The sequence below is a fragment of the Aaosphaeria arxii genome (assembly GCF_010015735.1).
Source record: "Aaosphaeria arxii CBS 175.79 unplaced genomic scaffold BU24scaffold_6, whole genome shotgun sequence".
NCBI lineage: Eukaryota > Fungi > Ascomycota > Dothideomycetes > Pleosporales > Aaosphaeria > Aaosphaeria arxii.
Genome location: NW_022983479.1, coordinates 2,706,571 through 2,725,881, shown reverse-complemented (window position 1 = coordinate 2,725,881; position 19,311 = coordinate 2,706,571). Strand labels below are relative to the sequence as shown.

Below are 19,311 nucleotides of genomic sequence, written 5' to 3'. Positions count from 1 at the left end.
GATACGACCATCGAGAATCCGGAAACTATGTAACATTAATATCACTATAGGGATGAGGGAGGGATAACACCCTTAGGCTACGTCAAGAGCATAAACTGATAACACCAGAAGATCTCATCAAGACCCAGGTTGGCTCCGACATATTCCATCCGACTCTTTCCTTAAGCTTTCGTTCCATAGTTGAGCTCGGTCACCGTCTGTCGTTGTTGCAAGCGACCCTGCTTCTTGTGCTTATACACCTTGAACCCAACACCAAACAATAAGCCCAAGACGGAGCACGAAGCTGAGATCACCACGCCTATGAAGGCACCTTTACTCAGACCCGCGATCTTCCCATCGTCTTTGTCTTTGGGTGTAGATGGATTTCCAGATCCTGATGTCGATGACGGAGATTTGCTGCCCGTTTGAGCAGGAATTGAGCTCGTCGAGCCGGCTGCAGGTGATACTGTGGATGATCTTTAGCACCGATTGAAGATTGAAAACGCACTTAGATACACTGACCCCCTCCAGCGACGGTTGTGGGAGCCGCTCCTGCTGCTGTAGACTGGCCATCCTCGGGCATCGATTGCGGAATTGCCTCTGGCTTGTAGGCATCGCCAAGCGCACTGCTACAGTAACCTGTATAGACACCAACTGCGCTGTTGATATCCGAAGCCTTCGGCGTAGTGCACAGATAGCTAGCACAAGACGTGATGAAAGAAAAGGCCGTCGCAGCGGATGCTCCACGACAGTAACAGCCGTTGATCCATGGCGATCCGCAGCTAAGATGGATCGCGAGATCGCCGCCAATATCGTTCGTGTCGTTATCTCCAATATCCCAGAGGCATTGGTTCACGCACTTTGGAAGAAGACTGTAGTCCGCTCGGCTCTTGATCGACGCCGACAGTGTTACTTGGTCGGCGCCTTGTGCTATTACTCCAGCGAGGCAGATCGAGAGAAGGATGAACAGATACATCTTGGGAGAGTCGTCCGCTTTGAATTTGCCAAGGTGAGGGTCGACAGATTTCCGATGTCAACAAAAAAATATAACTAGGCAAGTCCGCGTCTGTCCAGCGCCAGAAAACGAAGGAAAAGGGGAGCATCAGATATTTGATGTTTCTGCTTCCCAATCCACAACATCAGGATGGACTGGCCCATGCTTCGCTGAACAGTGTATTTGCGGACAAATAAGTCTCCGAGGATTATATTCAATGCTTGGCCATTGTATTTTGGGACGCGGTCTCGTCTTCCAAATGCTGTGTTCTGGCAGCTGAAGCTGTCGTCTCCAATCATTGCACAAGCCTGGCGGAGAGGCGCACTCAGCTCATTCAGCCACGGCATGTTCCGTAAATGCAAGAATGCGTGAAGGGATACTTACAATCTTCTTGGGCGTTCCAGTTCCTTGAATCTGTGAAGAACTATTGGGTAATCTGCGAAATGTGAGATGACCAAGGGGTGGGTCAGATGAAGATAAAAAAAGGAGTCAGGAACTTACAGAGTTTTGGTCGTTCCAAGTCACGATCGCGAGCGAGCAATCGCGCAGCAACCCTCGCCGAAATGAGTATGTCCTTTTTTTTCTTCATACTTGTATCTCTAGGCATATTACACTGTGTGTCTTTGACATTCCACTTATTTTGGTTTTGTTTTGAATGGTAGATGTAGTATCGCGCAATGGAATGCATGCGCACATATGCGGGCATTTGCTAGATCCATGAATCGTATTGATGCAACATTAGTCCAGCATATTCCTCATGCTTCCATACTGCCGTCACACCTACTGGCGGGATTTCACTCGTTGATTGAAGCAGCGGGGTGAGGTACCAATTCCATTCAGTGTGTTATAATGCTGGTTCTAATTTCTTATAACGGTGGCCAATGTGTATGCAGGCTAGACAGCTCGTCTATACGTTTCATGATAATCTTGTATCATGCGCCTTCTTGCTGCAACATGGCGGTCTTCTTTGGACTTCTGTAAGATGATTATAGGGAAGCAAATGAATCTATACCCCCACACTATCTTTAGGTATAGTTCCTTCCCTGCTAAGCAGCTATAATCAAGGTACGACTATCTGCTCTTCCCATCGGTCCTTCGCAGCAAAACGATGCTTAGGCTGCGAAAATCGAACCCATACCGTCTCTACGAAGTGCAAAATTTTCAGTTTACCAATCGTCGGAAACTTAAGGGCCTCTGATGCGTCAGTTGTGTTGCCTGTTGCCTGCAGTAGCTGCCCCTCAAGCAAGCATTCCAACCCCGCAATCTATTCTCTTGGAAATGTCAACGGGAACCATTACAACAATTATCCCATAGTGACACACGCGGAGACCCCGCATTCTGTAATTTGATTTCTATGCACTTTCAGTACATTTCTGATGGTAGAACATTATCCCAGTTTACACTGTGTTGGCGTAGGTGTGGAAGGCACAAAGGCAATCGATGACTTGCTGCCGCTACAATGTGATTAGGTATGGTTCTCACTGTGACATGAATGAGCGGAATGGAAAAAAAAGGCTCGCCGTTCCAAGACTCGATGATTTCTGCTGTGTAATGGTCAAATACATAGAGTCAGTGATTAAGTACCCGAAACATGGGTAAATGGGGTCGCGTGCGCATAGCATCCATATGATCGGCGCGGCACCTTGCATGCTGAAATAGTTATCGAAGGACATGGTACACGAGGACGTCTTGCCGCCTATTTGCTTGATGATATGCATTCACACGTCGATCCACGAATGAGGATTGATGGTAATACTCAAGGTAGTTATCCAGACATGCCAGGTTCAGCTAGATCATCACATCATGGAATGGAAATTCGGCAATGAGAGGGAAGCCAATGCGTGCATGCCAAGACCGAGCTTAGTAATCATATCCCTCGCTCCTACAAAACCTTTCGTTCGCGATTCTCTTGTTCCTTTTCCTCCTCAGAAAGTTTGATACACCCAGTCCACAAATTTGACTTGGAAACCTTATCTCTACATGGTCTTCTAGTTGTATTAGCTGGGGAGACTGAAAATCTTAGCTATCAAGAACGGCCCGTCCTGATTCAGTGAACCGGTCGTCCCGTGGCTTCGAGACATACCTTCATCTACTCACACCCTTCGCAAACGAGTACCTTGACCGAATACTAGGTCGTCGCAATAGATGCATGAAGTGCCATAAAACGGCAGTGATGTTTGCTGTGAAGGGAGGCTGTCGCCGTCGTCAACCAGGAACAGCATGGCGTTAAAAACTGAGCGGCCAGGGAGGAGGGTGAAGAAGGCCCCATTCCGTTTCTTCGATCTACCGTACGAATTACGTTTGCGCGTGTACGAATACCTGCTCATCCATCCAAGGACTCTCGACCTTGATCCCATGAACAGCCGTGTCATTGCGCCTCTGTTGCATCCATTTCTCGCTTCCCATCGCATGCACGACGAAGCGGCCCCCGTTTTCTACAGCCAAAACACGTTTCGCGTCCTGCCAATTCACGGTCGATTCTTTCACACCGAAAGGCCTTTGATTGCACGCCTGCCCGAACATTATCGCTCGTATATAACCAAGATGGAGTTGTATTTGGGGTTGGGTTGGACGGGGCCGCCGGTGGAATGGATAATCAGTGACCGACTTGGTCTATCAGCGTGCACAAAGTTACGGACGTTGAAGGTATACGTACGGTTTGACCCGTCGAGTCACCCGTCATTTGAAGAGTTCCAGGTCACACCTGAGTTCTACACCGATTTCAGCGTCGGACTGGTTCGGGATTTCTTTGCCCAAGCCCCGTCGCTCACCGGGGTCGAATTGGACGGTGAGCCAGAACTGCAGATGTCTTCTCCGATCCTACAAGGCGTCATAAACGAGGCAAAAGTTCAGAACAAGCGGATAACATGGGGACCGAAGGGCCAGTGGGACAGACCTCTTGCTCCTGACCTGGTCAAATTAATGCAATTGCTCAGTCTTGGTTCTTCTCATATCCAACGACGAACTGTCGCTTCGCTGGCTTGATCCCAACATAATGAGCAAAAGATTTCACGTCATTCTGTGCGTCGGCGTTGTAGGTGTATATCGATACGGAACCTATTAGGACTTCATCCCATTCTAATTTTCCAGCCAATGCCTGTCATTGCTACGACCTTATCATCTAACAGGATCCCATACGTCAACTTAATAACTCTGTGATTTGTCCTTGTCCTCAATTAATTACTCATAGCTAGCTCTACTGTTATTCTTTGTCAATATATTTATCATCTTTCGAACGGTGCCCTCGTCCTTTTATACTCCCCCAATTCTCCAGTCTAGGTGACCGACCTCACTGTCCCTCTCTTCTTCAGCTTCGCTGCTCCTGTTCTCTACCTTGGCCTCGCCTTTCCTTCTTGTTTCCCACCTCACAAACCACCAAACCAATCCCACTGCAAGAGTCTGTCCGACGCTTACTCCCGTCATAACCTGAAATCCCATCTTAAATCTCGGAGCATACTTTCCCACATCCAAGATCAGAAGAGGTACCCACGCGATGAACGCCTGCCCGAACGTCTGTGCAACTCCAATCACGATTGCCCTCTCTTCCATATCCTCGTGCAGGATCTCGATCATCCACGCATAGCACACGGGCCAGAAACCCCAACTCGCAGCATTGATCAAGTATCCGAAAAAGGTGGCGCCGAAGTTGGGAGACGCCACGACGACTACCATGCCGATGAAGTTGAAGGCACAGGGGATTAGCATGATCTGCCAACGGCGAGAAAGGCCGTCAGATAGCCAGCCGTATAGCAGCGTGGTCACAAGGCCAACAGCTTGCGCTGCGGTGGGGAAGAGATTGATTTGATATACCGTGAAGCGGTTGAGGGACTTCAGCCATACGGGGAAGTAGTTTAGGGGTTGCGTCACCACACAGTGGCATCTGTGATCTTCTGTAAGGCTTTTGCTGGTAGATCGTCATGGGCGATAACTTACATGAGCGTGAAGGTGAACGCATAGAGTGGCCAGTGGGTGACGATTTTCTTCAACTTCGCCCAGCTCAAAGGCACGGGCTTCCTCCGATCGATCTTCTCCATTCTCCGGCGATGCGAGGCCAGCTCCTCGTTCCTCATCCATCTCGCGCGAGAGGTATATGGGTTATCGGGGACAGCGTAGTACCCCCAAAGAGGACCCCAAATGCTGATGATGCCACAGAAAATGAACAACCAGCGCCAACCCGGCAGTCCTGCGGTGCCATTCATGCCACGATAAATGGCCGCTTGCAGGTAACCGGAGAACATGGAAGCGGCATAGGAGGCGGAGTAGAATATCGCAATGCGCTTGCTGAGCTCGCGGGGTGTGTACCAGGATCCCATCAAAGTCAATACACCCACTGCGAACGGTGCTTCTAGCATGCCTAGGATGAAGCGAAGCGCGAAAACTGTCTTGACGTTTGGAACTGCGGCGAAGCAGAACGTCAAGATTGTCCATAGTAATTCTACTGTGGGCAGATAAACAGACGGTCGAACTAGGAGAAATGAGCATTCCATCAATGTGCGGTTCGCTTCAAGATTGGAATATTACCTTTGGTCAGAATAAACTGACTAGGAATCTGGCCGACCAAATACCCACAGGTGAAGAACGTCGCGAGCAAATTGTATTGTCTCCCCTTGAAATTCAAGTCCTCCTTCATGCCACTGACATACGCATTGTTGATGTTCGTGGAATCAAGGAGACGAATAAAGTATCCGAACGTCGCCCAGCTCATAACATGGAGGTCGAGTCGTTGTACGAGCTTGCGCTCCTCTTTCGTTCGGCGCCCGCCATCCCAAATTATCTCGAGAAACTTCTCCCACTTGGTCAGAGGTGGGAGATTCTCAGGATGAGGATCTGTTGAACCGAATGTCGATTGCTTAACTGGTTCTGTGAGTACGGTTGCGGTCTTAGACTCTGTCGGCTCGGTCGCCATGATAGGCGATAGTTCTCGACGATTGGGGTCCTTGGCAGGAGAATACAACAAGACAGTACCTATATGTTGGGATCTTACTGAGGTTTTTATTTCTCCTGCGTTACGGCTTATTCAATCGCTTGACTCGTGGAGCTTGAAAATATCTTACTTATCCAGTCAGTTCCGCGTCTGCCAATTTTAATTGCCGGCTAGCCAAGACGAGTTCGAATCCCTTCAAGCATGACAATATAGTGTGAATCGCGACATCCAGGTGTTCGGATATGCGCGTTTTAGAAAAGAACAATACGGGACGTAGGGAAAATCCGATAGCGGCGGTGGGGTGGGTGTGGAGAGAATCATTAGTCTCCTTTTCGTCATTCGTTCGGAATCGCCAATCAGAGAAACAATTATTACAATGCAGAATATAAACCTGCCTGATGGATGAAGCAGCACGCGTACATGCATGGCTTGGTGACTCGAGGTCTACTCGTAGACTGCAGCCAATATGACAATTCAATCATCTACATTGACGAGCATGGCCTTGTGCAGGTGGAGCATTGATATCCGCGTATGCCCGACGTACTGATTAGACACATTCCGAGAAGCGACGAAATCGCCTTCAGGCACATTGCCCAATCTGTGGAAATTCTGACATTGGAACCGAGAGACGAAGCCTTCCGGATTTGGGCAAATTCTATTCCAACCTAGGCGCGCATCATGATCAACTTTCAGGACGTTTGAACTGCCAACATAGCCGGCCTAGCAGTAAGATGTGCTGAAGAGGGCAGGAATTGGAGCGCATGACAAGACCGATAGGTGGTTGAGGCGAGCGAGAGGTTTTTTTCCCGCTGTTTGGCGAGCAGATTGGCGTTCTCCTTCGTCTTCTTTTGTTTGTAGTATGCAGACATTCCTACACGCAGAGTAGCGGAGCAGAACTACAATAGGGAACATGGTGAACAGGACACAAGTTAAGCAGTCTGCACATTCAATTGATGATAATCATGCCAGCCATGACTATAACATTTGAACTCGTACACGTACGATAACTAATCTTGCTTCATCCACTCAGTCTTGAGAGATGTTTTGACGAGGGCAACCAGCTAGACACCCCTTCGGGACCACCAGCTAGACACCCTTCGGGGCCACCTCGCATGTTTTGAACGAAATGAGCTCTCTCCATCAAATACTGCAAATACAGATGATGTAGGTGTATCATGTAGAAACCCCTCGTCGTTGTCTTCCGGGCAGTCAGGCGAGTCAATCTTGGCTTGGTCAGGTTGATCCTGGGGTATCACGAATCGACGTGCCTCCCAGTCGACTATAACGTAACGTGGGTCTAGCGAGCGCGCTTCCTTCATGTTCTTAGATGTAGACATCGGGGAAAGAGATTCCTCTTGAGCACTATATGATAGTTGCAACTTTCTACTACCATCTACGAGTTCATCTGCACTGCACTTAAGTACTCTTCGTCTAGTTTCAAGGTCTTTGTTAGGTTTTTAGTACCCTGACTCCTTCTAGCACCAACTTGAAAGACAATTCCGCCATACCAGCGCATCCAGAGAAGAAAGAGAATACAGTTTTATTCACGGGTGTGTGAGAAAAGCACACAAAACCTTTCCGTTAGCAACACTATACCGTTCCATATTCTAGGTATGATAGGGTCAGAGACTTACATGATTGATTTGGCAGTGAAGAGGCGTCACGGTGTTCAAAGAGCGCTGGGTATAAAGCCCATTATCAAAAGCCGCAGACAACTAGTCGCAAGTTTATACAGTAAAAGGTTCGGCAACTCATCCGCAGCATATTCTTTGTCATACAACAAAGGCGAGCACGAAAGTCGGAACGTCAGGTATGGCGGACATGACTCATTCAATAAAAGACATGAATTTATTGCAGATGATTAATTGCACAAGCAATCTTTAAACTATTTTGTGTCAGTTCTATGTCGTATAGCAGAGTGTTACGGGCGTTATTGTTTAGATAACAGATTAGTCCTAGGGCGTTTGCTAATATAGGAGTACTATTACGGTGGACTGATGCATAGTGTCGGGACAAAACCTCAGCCGAAATTTGAGTCAGATTTTGGTATTTTTCAACCACCTATAATACCACGAATAGAGGTCTTAGGGAATAAAGAAATATGTCAAATTACAGGAAACGTACAGTACTATATTATGACAGGCTTATTATGTATATAGACCTCTCTCTGTTATACAGTAGAAGGGTATAAAAGTAAGGATTTTGGAGCAAGTAGTTGCCAAGAAATCACCAAGGCACTGGCTGCTGATTGGCTGCTGATTGGCTGCTGATAGGCTCTAATTTTCGGGGGGGTAGGCGCTGATTTTTTGGGAGGTAGGCGCTGATTTTTAGGGGGTAGGCGCTGATTTTCGGGGGGGCAGGCGCTAATTCTTCGGGGGGACATACGATGCCTAGAAGATTGGTGTATGGAGGCTTTCCCCAGGCTCTCAGAATGACATCTCTAAATTGAAATGACATCATAGTTATCTTATGAATATGTTATCATGTTATTGTAATATGATCATTCTGATCATTCTTAATGCTTTAAAATGACTTTCCCTGACTCGTATCGAACTCCCAATAGTAAGAATAGAGAGATTGGTTGATGAACTGTGTTCGTAGTTTTCGACGTTATTTGATTTTTTACATCATTATCTCATGTTGTTTTTTGTAGATAGTACCTTTTTCTTCTTTATCTTTGTTTTTTATGGTTACAAAATATTATAGAACATATACAAACATCCGTAGACCCTTAAGACATATGGTCCGGCATGTCCAAGAATATTCACAGTCATCGGAATTATTCCTAATGGGCGCATGTAGTGATGTTCAATAGGTAACGGCATTGTCTACTTAAACCACGAATTCTGTACCAATTGAATATTGTTCCGTTTTGTCACGTATTCAGAAGGGAACATGTTTGCAGCGACCAGTAGAATCATAAGCAGGACAAACGCACCTAGAGAAGTTATAGCGGCGCAAGCCTTCTTTCAAACGACAAAGCCCTTCATATGGGTAATATAAGGTATAAACCTCTTCAGTCTCGCTAACAAGTATCTTTTGGGGATTTTTGGGCGTTATTTGCTGGTCGATCTTCACTATCGCGCTGCGGAACTCTCTCGCGGTCTCGCCATCTGTGTGGTGTTCTGGCTGCGCTTCTCGGTAGACGTCCTTCGTTAATCCGGCGATGACTTTCATGCCGGCATTTTTGAGAGATTCGCCCAGGGAGTGTTTCGACTTTGATGTGTTCGAACGCTGAGCTTTAGTGAGGCCGGGGCGTGGTGCGGACTCTAATGGATCGGATGTCCGAGGCCGTGGCAGTGTCCACGTTGGAACATGAGATGGTAGGCGAGTTCCAGGATGGTAAGTCGTCGTCGAATTCGAAAAGTCCTCGACAAACTTTGGCAGCCGTGAAAGTTGGCTTGAGGAGGCCCGATTTGGGGTTGATGTACTTGTTGAAGGGCGAACCATGTTGGATGTCGTGGCAATGCTTTCGAGGTGAAGGTTGAAACATTAGTCAAAGTGAGTAGCGGTCGATCAAGTGAGTTGATAGAAGACTGGTGCAGTGTTGTTTGTATCAATACCGTAGATAAAGTAGTCATCGTGGGGAAATTTGTAGTGCTCATGTACCTACTATGTCCCCCATATTGGTGGTGAACATTTCAGATGATGAAGAGTGAATGTAGGTACACCATTGAATTGTGCACGAGTAATACATGAATTTAAGGTTTTAGAACTGTGTGTAGATGTTTACCTGCATTGTGTATTAACTGGACACTGTCGCATTGTTCTATCAGGCCGGACTAGTCGACAAAAGGTCAGGCAGACGTAGTATAATCACATGGTACGAAATACTGTAATGAATACCGGATTTACTGTAACATACTTTGTACTGGGCAGTTATTCGTGAAGAAAGATGACTCTTACATTCTTCAAGAAAGATATGTTTGGTGTCGTTCGACGTTGATGCAACACAGAAACATTGTTTCTGTGAAAATTGCAGAATAATCACCGACGCATTGTTCAGCAACATGAAGCTGACACAAGTGATTACCAATGTTATCGCACTTTCACGAATATCTTTCTAGTAAACCAATTGTTAGGAATACAAATTTTGTTTTTACAACAGTCTACTTGAGAATCTGCACATAACATTGTCCCAGGACTGCTTTGACATCACTGGTCATTAGATTTGAGTAGGTATAGCAATGGCTCCAACATGAAAGACTAGTAAATTCAATTGTTTTGATTGCTTGTATCAGCTTAGAATGTTTTGCGTTGTTGCTGCGCTCTTCACTATTCTATCAAAGAATTTAAACGATTTGCCTTCAGAGCTCACGTTGCCAGCAGTCTTCATTTTTGCAGGAAAGCCGCCTCGTGATTTCTAAGTCAAACGTCAGATCAAGCAAGAAGATGAATCTCAATTTTTTTTCTAACAGCATGACGACCCACTCCGTCTCGTTTTAGGCTGTTATGTAGCTGTACCATGCCCATGGTCGAGACTCGGTCCGGATAGACGGCCACTACGGCGGTTTACCACGACGGTGCACCAATGGACTTAAAGCAAGGGCCAATTATACTAGCAATTTCCTAAACACTGACCAATCAACCAAATCATAATTCGATTTTGAGGCTATTCAGCCCCGAAACAAGCTGAAAGAGAACGTCGGCGTTTCAGGCTCAAAGCGGTATGCGGGACCGCGAGTGGGTAAGGAGTCATGGAGTCTATTTATTTTGTCTACATGAACAGCCACAGCCACAGCTAGTTCACCGTTGATTTGTTTAACCGCTCTCATGCGCCTCAATCCTCCTTTCACTTCTAGAAGGCTTCGTCAATATTAGTGATGCCTCAAGGTTCGGGCAATTCCTACGTTGGTGTGTTCATGATCTCCTGGATAGAGCTTCTGCTAACTGAAGAAATGAAACAGAGTTGACAGACATGACTGCGATGCTGCAACCGAAAACTGGCATTCATTTCCGTGGCCTACGCGCGACAAAATCAAGCCTGATAAAGTCACTTTCAAACGTTGTTCTAAGATGGCTTCTCACTGTCGCTATTGCAATGGCGATCGTAGTTGTGCTCAACTTCTATTCTGCATCCTTGCCAATTATATCGTCATCCACGAAGCACCAGTTCAATGCTTTGATTACCGGTCTCTCGATCGCTCTGGGCCTTTCAATAGCTATGAGCTTTAGTCTTATGATAGCGAACCTGAGATGGTGGATTCTTAGTCGCCGTTATCACTCTTTTCGTAAGGTGCGCACGCACTCGGCTACATACACCTGAGACAGTCGATTTTCTGATGCAAAGTATACAGATTGATTTAATTCTCCAAGCCGACAGTCTCTGGCACGTCATTGTGCTTGCGTTCAAGACACGTCGTACAGCTGTCCACTTAACTGCTTTGTTCTGGCTAACGTTCATGCTCGTGAGTCGAATCGTTTGGAGCCAGTTCCATATGTGCACTTCATTGACTGATACTAGGGAATCCAAGCATGTCTTGCTACAATAGGTCTATGTTATTCTGTCAACGTAGCAGACAAATCAGCGCTTCTCACTAACCCAGGCAACGTATCTATACCGGATATGTCTAGCATACAAACTTTGAAAACAGTAAAGTCGACTTCAAATTCGACTTCAACAGATGCGGTATACTTTACCGCAAACAGGTAAGAAGAACACTTGGGTACAACATTTCCATTTAATATTACAGACTGACTAATGGTCTTTCGCGCCTCAAGCTATGGCCAGACGTCTCTCATATACGGGACCGGAACTCCAGATGATCTTCCACAAGAAGGTCAACTATGGTCTCCTTCAAACCCCCTAGTATACTGTGGCGTTGACCAGTGCGAATACTTTTTCCATGAAAAGAACGCTCCAGCCCCATCAGTTGAAAAAGACGATGTAATCAGCCTCACCGTAATTACATCTCGCCGACTAAACTCCACCGGCACCTGCAAAAGCTGGACTGTCATCGAAGGCGGCGACGGCACAAAAGACAATATTACCATAGCCACCAATCCCGGACGGAAGAACATTTCTATTCCAATACATGGAGGAGTTGATCAAACGACGTTCATGACCAACGTGTCCGAAAGTTGTGGGCCCGGCTGCCGAACTGTATTTGCCTTCGAGGCGGCCAACGCATCATCCTGGTACTACGAATGCAACATCACCGTCGGCACTGTCGTGGGTGCGACGCGCCCCGAACACGAAGTCGGCGATGATGTAAGGAGTGCCGCAGCCGCCGCTATAGCCTTGCAAGGTTTCGAAGTGTCGTCATTGGTGAATGATAGAATGATCCAGTACCACACGTATCCTGCCGAAACAATCTTCGGATCTCCTTGTGTAGGCACTACGAGTCTTATGGAAATGCTCATGGCGTATTTTGCCATAGGTGTCGTAGCTGTGACTGCGGAAAATAACGACGAGCTGGTAATAGAGGGTATTGCTCCAAAAAGAGGCAGTACGCTTAACGTGGACCATTGGGACTATATCGGCGTAATTCTGGGGATGTTGACCATGGCACAATTAACGCTCGAAGTTGCCGCAGTCATAGTCGCGCGCAACGTTGTGGTTCCGACTGGAGGTCCCATGGCGGTGGCGCAGGTCTTAAGGCCTATTGCATTTCAGGTTGCTCCTGAGATGAGTGATATGAGACGTACGAGTGCACTGGAGGATACAGTGAGCAGTCGGTGGATCTATAGAAGTGAACCGGTCGCGTCACATATGGGCACGTATGATCTATACATGGAGCAAGCGGGTTGAAGCAAAAGCCACTTGGTCTGCATTTTGGAGAGAGGTCCTCATACCATTTCGTCCCAATGTCCACGCATCTCGATGTATTACTAAACCTTTCAAGCATCCTCCTCTACATAGTTCTCATACTTGTACTTGCTTCCTACGTGATCATCTCGCAATCGACTTTGTCCCTTTCCGAATACCTTCTCACGCAAAGTCACAGGCTCGCCTTTGGGAGCATACCTTCCACGTCTCCGTAGCTCGGGGATGAGTAGATCCACCAAATCTTCGAAGCTTCCCGGCGTAGTGACGTACCCAACATTAAACCCATCCAGATCCGCGACGTCCATCCACTCCTCGAAGATATCTGCAACGCGCTCAACACTGCCCACAGGCACAGGACCATTTCCTCCAATACTGATCAACTTGCCGATATTCCTAGGAGTCCATGCGGGTAAATCGTTTCCATGATACTTCAAACTATTTACTAGTGAATGGATTCGCCCGTCAACCGTGACGTCCTCGGGAGTGATGACTTTGTCCAAATCATATTGGCTGAGGTCAATGCCCGCGTTTCCACTGTAGAACGTGAGACCCCCTTCCGTGCTCGTGTAGTTCAGTGCTTCTTGGTATTTTGCCTGGGCTTCCTCTTCCGTGCGCCCTATGATTGGAGTGATCACGGCAAAAATTTTGATGCTCTGGGGATCTCGCCCGAGAGCTGCGGCTGTTGCGCGAATGTTTGCGACGCGCGGGGCCAAGATATGTGGCGAGGGGGCAGATACAAAGACGCCTTCGGCATGAGTCGCGGCGAAAGTCATGCCGGCACTGCAATCATCGTTAGTCATTCTTTGCGCGTACGCAGTGTTTTGTGTTTTCCTACGAGGAAGTTCCTGCTTGGAACAGAAAAGGTGTCCGCTGCGGCGAAGGATCCAGGATGTGAGGACCTTTGATGTCAAGGACTTCCGATTTGTGTCTGATAGGCCGTATGCGATTAAAATCGGCGTAAATTTCGTTCTCCGCATCTTCTTTCAAAGCATCGTCTGCCCATGAGCTTTCCCAAATCCTTGTAGCTTGGTCAGTAAGGTTCATCAGACGCCTTTCAGAGGGTGGAGACGTGCTTGTAAAGACAACGGAGATAATCATCTGCTCGTTCATAGCGCTTGTCGTGCTCGACGAACTTGATGCCTATCTGATCCTTCGTAAGCAATCGACGCAACGATCACTAGACTGCACTTACAGATTCATAGGCCGACTCCTTGAACGAGGTCACAATGTTCCAACCGAATCTATACATTCTCAATTTCCGATCGAGACATCAACTATCTATCAAAGCTTGCCTACCGTCCATTTGTCAGATGATCTAGAGTAGTGAATCTCTTTGCAACCACGAAAGGCGACTCAAAACTTGTACTTGTCGTAATTGCAAATGCTAGATTCTTGGTAACTGCTGCCATCGCACTAACGACCTATCCACACTCGTTAGTATTTGAAAACAGCTCCAATGTACGAGCTGCCCGGTAACAAACATACGACAGCTGGATCACCCATGGGAAATTGGCAAGCTGTTCTGACCGCCGGCTCTGCACTCCTTTTGTACGTGTCGTGCTGCCCAAAGGTGTCGGCGAGGAATAAAGATGTCACATCGCCCCGTTCGAGGATCTGAGCGACATCAGTCCAGTACGTGAGGTCTCGACGTTTGTCCTTGGAGCGATCTCCCTTGCGACGCCATTGCCCGAAGCTCAGGTGATTGGGTGTGAACATGTCAAAGCCATTGATAATGATGCGCTTCTTGCTGTCATTTACGACCCTTTGCTTTGTTTTGGAGGCCATTTCGGTTTGTCTTCGGTTTAGGATGTTCAAAAGAGAGTGGCAAGAAGGTGTACAGCCTTGAGGAACTAATAATCGGAATGCACTCGGAACTGCCAATCCGACTACCGCAAGCTCTACGATGAAGATGGCGCAACCTACTTGACCCCACTGAGTTTTGGAAATCTACAATAACGTCCGGAAATAAGTATACGTGCGTATTGAATCCGGCATGTTCGGTAGCTGGAAATGCTATCGTGATCCTTGCCCCTCTCAATCATGCGCCTATGTCGCCTTAAAATTGACGTTACCAAATCCCAAGGTGACGTGCTCGGAACGGAACCTTGCATCCCCAACCCACACTCCCAGCCATGCCAATGAGAAGCTAGAAACACCGCAACAAACACATTATCCGATACCGTCCTGACGCTTAAAGCCGACAATTATAAAATGTAGGCTATCTTGGAGACACATGGCGTGACAGCAGGATATCCATCCATACAAATCAAGCAAAGCGAACATCGGCAACTATAACGATGTCAATGGAAAGATCCACAATGGCGACATCTTGCGGTCCTGACAACGACACCAGCTACGATGGAGGCGCTGTCGAGTCATTCAATTCCCGAGTACAATAATATCTCTGGGGAGGACCCTCCTTTCATCGATCGGCATTAATAATTATTCCTATTCCATTTAACAAAAGTCAGGAAAATGGCACGCTCGCGCCTAGAGGCCATTCGCGATCAATTGGCACCCTCAGAGACCGCCGCTCCTACCATTGCTATCGAGGAAAGCATAGAAGCTTCTAGTATTGAATCAGAGTTCAAATTTCCTGAGACAAGAACAATTTTTCCACCGTTCGAGTTAGAAGATCATCCTATCGATGATGTGCGGTCGTTGAGGGTTATAGTTGTCGGTGCGGGGGTGACGGGGATTTCAGCGGGTGTGCTTTTACCTCCAAAAGTGCCAAAAATTGATCTGGCCATTTATGAACGAGAGTCTGATGTTGTAAGTCAGACTATGTTTCCTTAATCTAGGGAGTTGACTGATTAAATAGGGTGGTGTATGGCATACAAACGTCTATCCTGGCGTGCGATGCGACGTGCCAGCTCATGCATACCAAGCCACATTTGAGCCATCTACATCTTGGAGTACAGCGTACGCTGCAGGTGCTGAGATAAAATCGTACTGGAAAGGCGTGGCCGAGAAGTACGATGTGGAAAGATACATAAAGTTCAACCATAAAGTGCAAGAAGCACGCTGGTCAGAAAACAAAGGCAAATGGGTAGTCCAAGTGGAGGCGAATGGCAGAGTCTTTACAGATGAGGGAGACTTTCTCATCACGGCGACTGGACATTTCAGCGATCCTAGATTACCCAACTATCCTGGTCAGTCGGAGTATAAGGGACATCTTCGGCATAGCTCCAACTATGATCCGAATTTTGATCCTACGGGGAAACGCATTGCGGTCATCGGGTGAGTAGAGAGCACGGCATCTTGGAGCAATCTTAAGGCTGACGAATTCCCAGTAACGGAGCCTCCGGACTCCAAGTTCTTCCGCAGCTTCAGAAGAAAGCAGCACGGATTGATCATTACGCACGGAACAAAACCTGGGTTGCCGCTCCTATTGGTGGGGAAAGCCTAGAGACTTTTGTTTCAGACAGGATCGAAAGAGCGCGAGAAAGCCCCGAAGAATATCTCAAATTCCGCAAAGATCTCGAGTCGCAGCTTTTCAGCCGGTTCGGTGGCATCTTCAAGGACGGCACGAAGAACAACGAAGCACGCGAGTCCATCACCAAGCTCATGGCCACACGGTTAGGTGATCGTAATGATCTGCTGAGCGAGATATTGCCAGACTTTGCGCCGAATTGCAGACGATTGACCCCGGGGCCTGGATATCTCGAAGCATTGACTGCAAACAATGTTGAATACATCAGTACACCCATTGAGCGATTTACCAAGACAGGAATCGTCACCAAAGATGGTATAAAGTCTCCCATCACCTCAACAGCTCTAAATGACTGACTGAACCCCAACAGGTACCCACCGCGAAGTTGACGCAGTTATATGTAGTACCGGCCACGACATATCATTCAGCACTGCCTTCCCCGTGATTTCTAGAGGTGTCAATCTCCAAACCGCCTGGCGCCCGGGCGGCAACCCTGGCTTCCCAGATTCCTACCTCAGCACTGCAGCCGCCGGCTTCCCCAACTTCCTCATATTCCTAGGCCCCAACGCGACCGGTCCCGCAGGAACTCTCTGCCATTCCGTCGAAAACCAAATCGCCTATGCCGCACAAGTGCTGCGAAAAGTGTCACGAGAAGGCATCCGCAGCATCGCACCCACGGAGGCCGCAGTCCGGGACTTCAGGGCGTATTGCGAATCTTTCTTCCCCAAAACCGTGATGAGCCAGTACTGTAGTTCGTGGTACAATGGAGGGATCAAAGGCGGTAGGATCCATGGGCTCTGGCCGGGCAGCGCGAGCCACGTGAACCTTATCAGGCGGAACCCTCGATGGGAGGACTTCGAGTATACGTATTTAAATCGTCAGGGAAATAGGTTCGGGTGGTTTGGAAATGGATGGACGACGAAGGACGTTCTCGCCGCAGAGGGAGGAACGGACAATGTGGATTTGACACCGTGGTTACAGGCTGATGCGCTGGGGAAGGGCGTCGATTTGAGGGGTTATCATGAGGAGTGGTGGACGGCTTAGTGGAAAGGGTTGACAATATCCCTATTATAAATATGCAATCAACCTTTTTACACTCCAACCACAAAAATCCCAACATACAATCGTTAATCCATCTTCTCAACCACATCCAAACCTCTCGCCTCAGCTCCCCGTTCCCTCTCCTCGCTCAAAGACCTCCTATCAAGCCACTCCATCGCCCAAGTGGCCCCCAAAAACGCAAAAACGACCACAACCATAGCGATACCGCCTTTCTTCCAATAGGGCGCGTCGTCGGCAGGATATAAAGCGATACCCCAGAACGTATACAAGATGGCCTGGCTCATGCTCATAACGTACAATATGACACTCCTTGTCGCGTCGTCGCCTGTCCGCTGGCATATGATACTTGCCCAGCCGTACAGAATGGGATTCACAATGTACGAAGTCCCGCTAAGGTAAAACGCGACGAATGTGGCGGTGGTGGGGAGCGTAGGGATGAGAAGCATAAGTGCGACTGTGAGCTGCAGAATTGAGGCGAGAATTGCCATGGGGATTCGTCGGTTCGTCATGTCGATTACGTATCCGGCGCCGATGTTGGACACGATTGCTACGGCTTGGATGCCTAAGGGGTAGGTTGTGGTGGCGTGGGAGGGAAAGGATGAGGCGTTAAATTTGAGGTAGAGAATGAAAAGGGATTGTACGACGTATGCTTCAAGGGCGCACCCTATCATTGAGTAAAGAGTTAAGATGTAACTAAGAACCTTGTCAGATTGGCCGTATTACAGTGAGAAGGGCAATTGGAAGCAATTGTACATGTTTGGTGAACAGAACAGCCGGCGAGAAAGAGCTCGCAGGTTGATGCTATGTCCGTCTTCGCGGCGGGGTGGTAGACGATCAAGAGCTAGTTGGATTTCCTCTTTACTCAGGTATGGTGCAACTTTGCCCGACTCTGGTAGGCTCGGGAAGAAGAGCTGATTTAAGGTCAGTGTAAATACAGATGTGATCACATATCAATAATCATACCAAACCGAATATTCCAAATGGTATTCCCATAGCTCCATCTAGGGATGTCAATACCTTTTCTAACGATAACCGTTTCAGCAATCCTACCAATTATGAATACCCACTGCCATCCTTCTAGGGATTTCCGCTCATGAAGGCTCTCATTCATCGCAGTCATCATGATACCTGCGAACATGCTGCCAACCTGGCCAACGGCAGTGAAAATCGCCGTCCGTTTTGCGATCTCACTAGGCTTACTATGGTGATGATTAGTATCAATAGCGATTGAATCACACAAATCTCGACAAGCGCCGACTTACTACCACGATCCGAGCACATATATCGTGCCACTGTACAAACTTGACTCCATCAATCCTTGTAAGAATCTTACTGCGCATAGTTGAGCGTAGGTTTTACAGGCTGCAGAGCACATAGTCAAAATGGACCATGTTATCAATGTGGTCGGAAGCCATATTCGCGGAGAGATCTTTTGAATGATTAAAGCATGCGGTATTTGGCCGACTACGTTGCTGCAATGTCTGGCATCAGTAAATGTAACATGGCACAAAGGGGGGGCGATCGACTTACCCGGCAGTAAACATGGACAATAGGATGCTGTATTGATTACCATGTAACCCCAGGGATTCTTTGAGACCAGAAACCTGTTTGTAAACAATCAGATCTTACGCCATAATGCAATCTCGTCAAGAGACGTACATATGCATTGGCGAACGCCGACCGATCTGATATTGAAATGAGCGACACTCCTGTTGAGGCAATGTGAACTAAAGCAAGTTACTTACCAAGATAATTGAAGAAATACGCTGCACAACAATAGACCTAGTTCCCATTATTCGTTATTCGCATGGCATTATATGTACCAAGCAGGCATTCTTACCAGCACAAAGCAATCTAATTCCAAAATTAGTATATTGTCCAAAGCAGATGTCTCATTCGTTCCAACATACCCAGCTTACGGACAAGCTGTTTCTCAAGTCGTGACATGATTTGGCCTCGATTTTTCCAACTGCGTGGCATCTGACAACGTTCAAATGTATGATTATTCTAGTGGCGCTGTTCGTTGTCCGAGCCTTTCGTTAGTCCATGTGGTTTTTTTTGCGTGAATGAGTACTGTGCTGGGCGGACCGAGCCAATCAGAGGTCGCGATATGCTAATCAGCAATCGGCATGCTACGAGGTAAGTACATT

The 19,311-nt window shown here is 47.6% G+C and overlaps 8 protein-coding genes across 8 annotated transcripts; 3 read left to right on the top strand and 5 right to left on the bottom strand.

Moving 5' to 3' along the window:
* Positions 1-161: 161 nt before the first annotated feature.
* BU24DRAFT_452812 (uncharacterized protein) lies at positions 162-1,059 on the bottom strand (the record flags this gene model as incomplete). The annotated part of the gene is made up of 2 exons (XM_033531216.1): positions 502-1,059; positions 162-445 (listed from the first exon to the last, which is right to left on the bottom strand). Exons 1-2 carry the CDS (start codon positions 953-955, stop codon positions 162-164), a joined length of 738 nt encoding a protein of 245 aa, XP_033382383.1. The 5' UTR covers positions 956-1,059.
* Positions 1,060-3,130: 2,071 nt separating this feature from the next.
* BU24DRAFT_425044 (uncharacterized protein) lies at positions 3,131-4,208 on the top strand. The gene is made up of 2 exons (XM_033528645.1): positions 3,131-3,261; positions 3,310-4,208. The coding sequence occupies exons 1-2, from the start codon at positions 3,194-3,196 to the stop codon at positions 3,956-3,958; spliced, it is 717 nt and encodes a 238-aa protein (XP_033382382.1). The 5' UTR covers positions 3,131-3,193; the 3' UTR covers positions 3,959-4,208.
* A 17-nt stretch (positions 4,209-4,225) lies between these two features.
* Positions 4,226-6,259, bottom strand: BU24DRAFT_395209 (putative allantoate permease; the record flags this gene model as incomplete). Its single annotated transcript, XM_033525246.1, has 3 exons — positions 5,495-6,259; positions 4,907-5,438; positions 4,226-4,853 (listed from the first exon to the last, which is right to left on the bottom strand). The coding sequence occupies exons 1-3, from the start codon at positions 5,877-5,879 to the stop codon at positions 4,226-4,228; spliced, it is 1,545 nt and encodes a 514-aa protein (XP_033382381.1). The 5' UTR covers positions 5,880-6,259.
* A 2,521-nt stretch (positions 6,260-8,780) lies between these two features.
* Positions 8,781-9,563, bottom strand: BU24DRAFT_483960 (uncharacterized protein; the record flags this gene model as incomplete). The annotated part of the gene is made up of 1 exon (XM_033533306.1): positions 8,781-9,563. Exon 1 carries the CDS (start codon positions 9,345-9,347, stop codon positions 8,781-8,783), a length of 567 nt encoding a protein of 188 aa, XP_033382380.1. The 5' UTR covers positions 9,348-9,563.
* Positions 9,564-10,824: 1,261 nt separating this feature from the next.
* BU24DRAFT_350434 (uncharacterized protein) lies at positions 10,825-12,648 on the top strand (the record flags this gene model as incomplete). Its single annotated transcript, XM_033523645.1, has 4 exons — positions 10,825-11,133; positions 11,195-11,305; positions 11,362-11,546; positions 11,619-12,648. The coding sequence occupies 4 exons, from the start codon at positions 10,825-10,827 to the stop codon at positions 12,646-12,648; spliced, it is 1,635 nt and encodes a 544-aa protein (XP_033382379.1).
* A 45-nt stretch (positions 12,649-12,693) lies between these two features.
* On the bottom strand, positions 12,694-14,500 carry BU24DRAFT_483950 (putative dibenzothiophene desulfurization enzyme A). The gene is made up of 6 exons (XM_033533305.1): positions 14,152-14,500; positions 13,963-14,087; positions 13,859-13,907; positions 13,740-13,816; positions 13,502-13,684; positions 12,694-13,446 (listed from the first exon to the last, which is right to left on the bottom strand). The coding sequence occupies exons 1-6, from the start codon at positions 14,449-14,451 to the stop codon at positions 12,738-12,740; spliced, it is 1,443 nt and encodes a 480-aa protein (XP_033382378.1). The 5' UTR covers positions 14,452-14,500; the 3' UTR covers positions 12,694-12,737.
* Positions 14,501-15,141: 641 nt separating this feature from the next.
* BU24DRAFT_395199 (FAD/NAD(P)-binding domain-containing protein) lies at positions 15,142-17,143 on the top strand (the record flags this gene model as incomplete). The annotated part of the gene is made up of 4 exons (XM_033525245.1): positions 15,142-15,438; positions 15,488-15,906; positions 15,960-16,414; positions 16,470-17,143. 4 exons carry the CDS (start codon positions 15,142-15,144, stop codon positions 17,141-17,143), a joined length of 1,845 nt encoding a protein of 614 aa, XP_033382377.1.
* Positions 17,144-17,198: 55 nt separating this feature from the next.
* BU24DRAFT_494391 (MFS general substrate transporter) lies at positions 17,199-19,108 on the bottom strand (the record flags this gene model as incomplete). The annotated part of the gene is made up of 10 exons (XM_033534046.1): positions 17,199-17,854; positions 17,915-18,072; positions 18,125-18,162; positions 18,212-18,360; positions 18,424-18,633; positions 18,692-18,765; positions 18,821-18,846; positions 18,907-18,943; positions 19,002-19,015; positions 19,072-19,108. The coding sequence occupies 10 exons, from the start codon at positions 19,106-19,108 to the stop codon at positions 17,227-17,229; spliced, it is 1,371 nt and encodes a 456-aa protein (XP_033382376.1). The 3' UTR covers positions 17,199-17,226.
* Between the last annotated feature and the right edge of the window lie 203 nt (positions 19,109-19,311).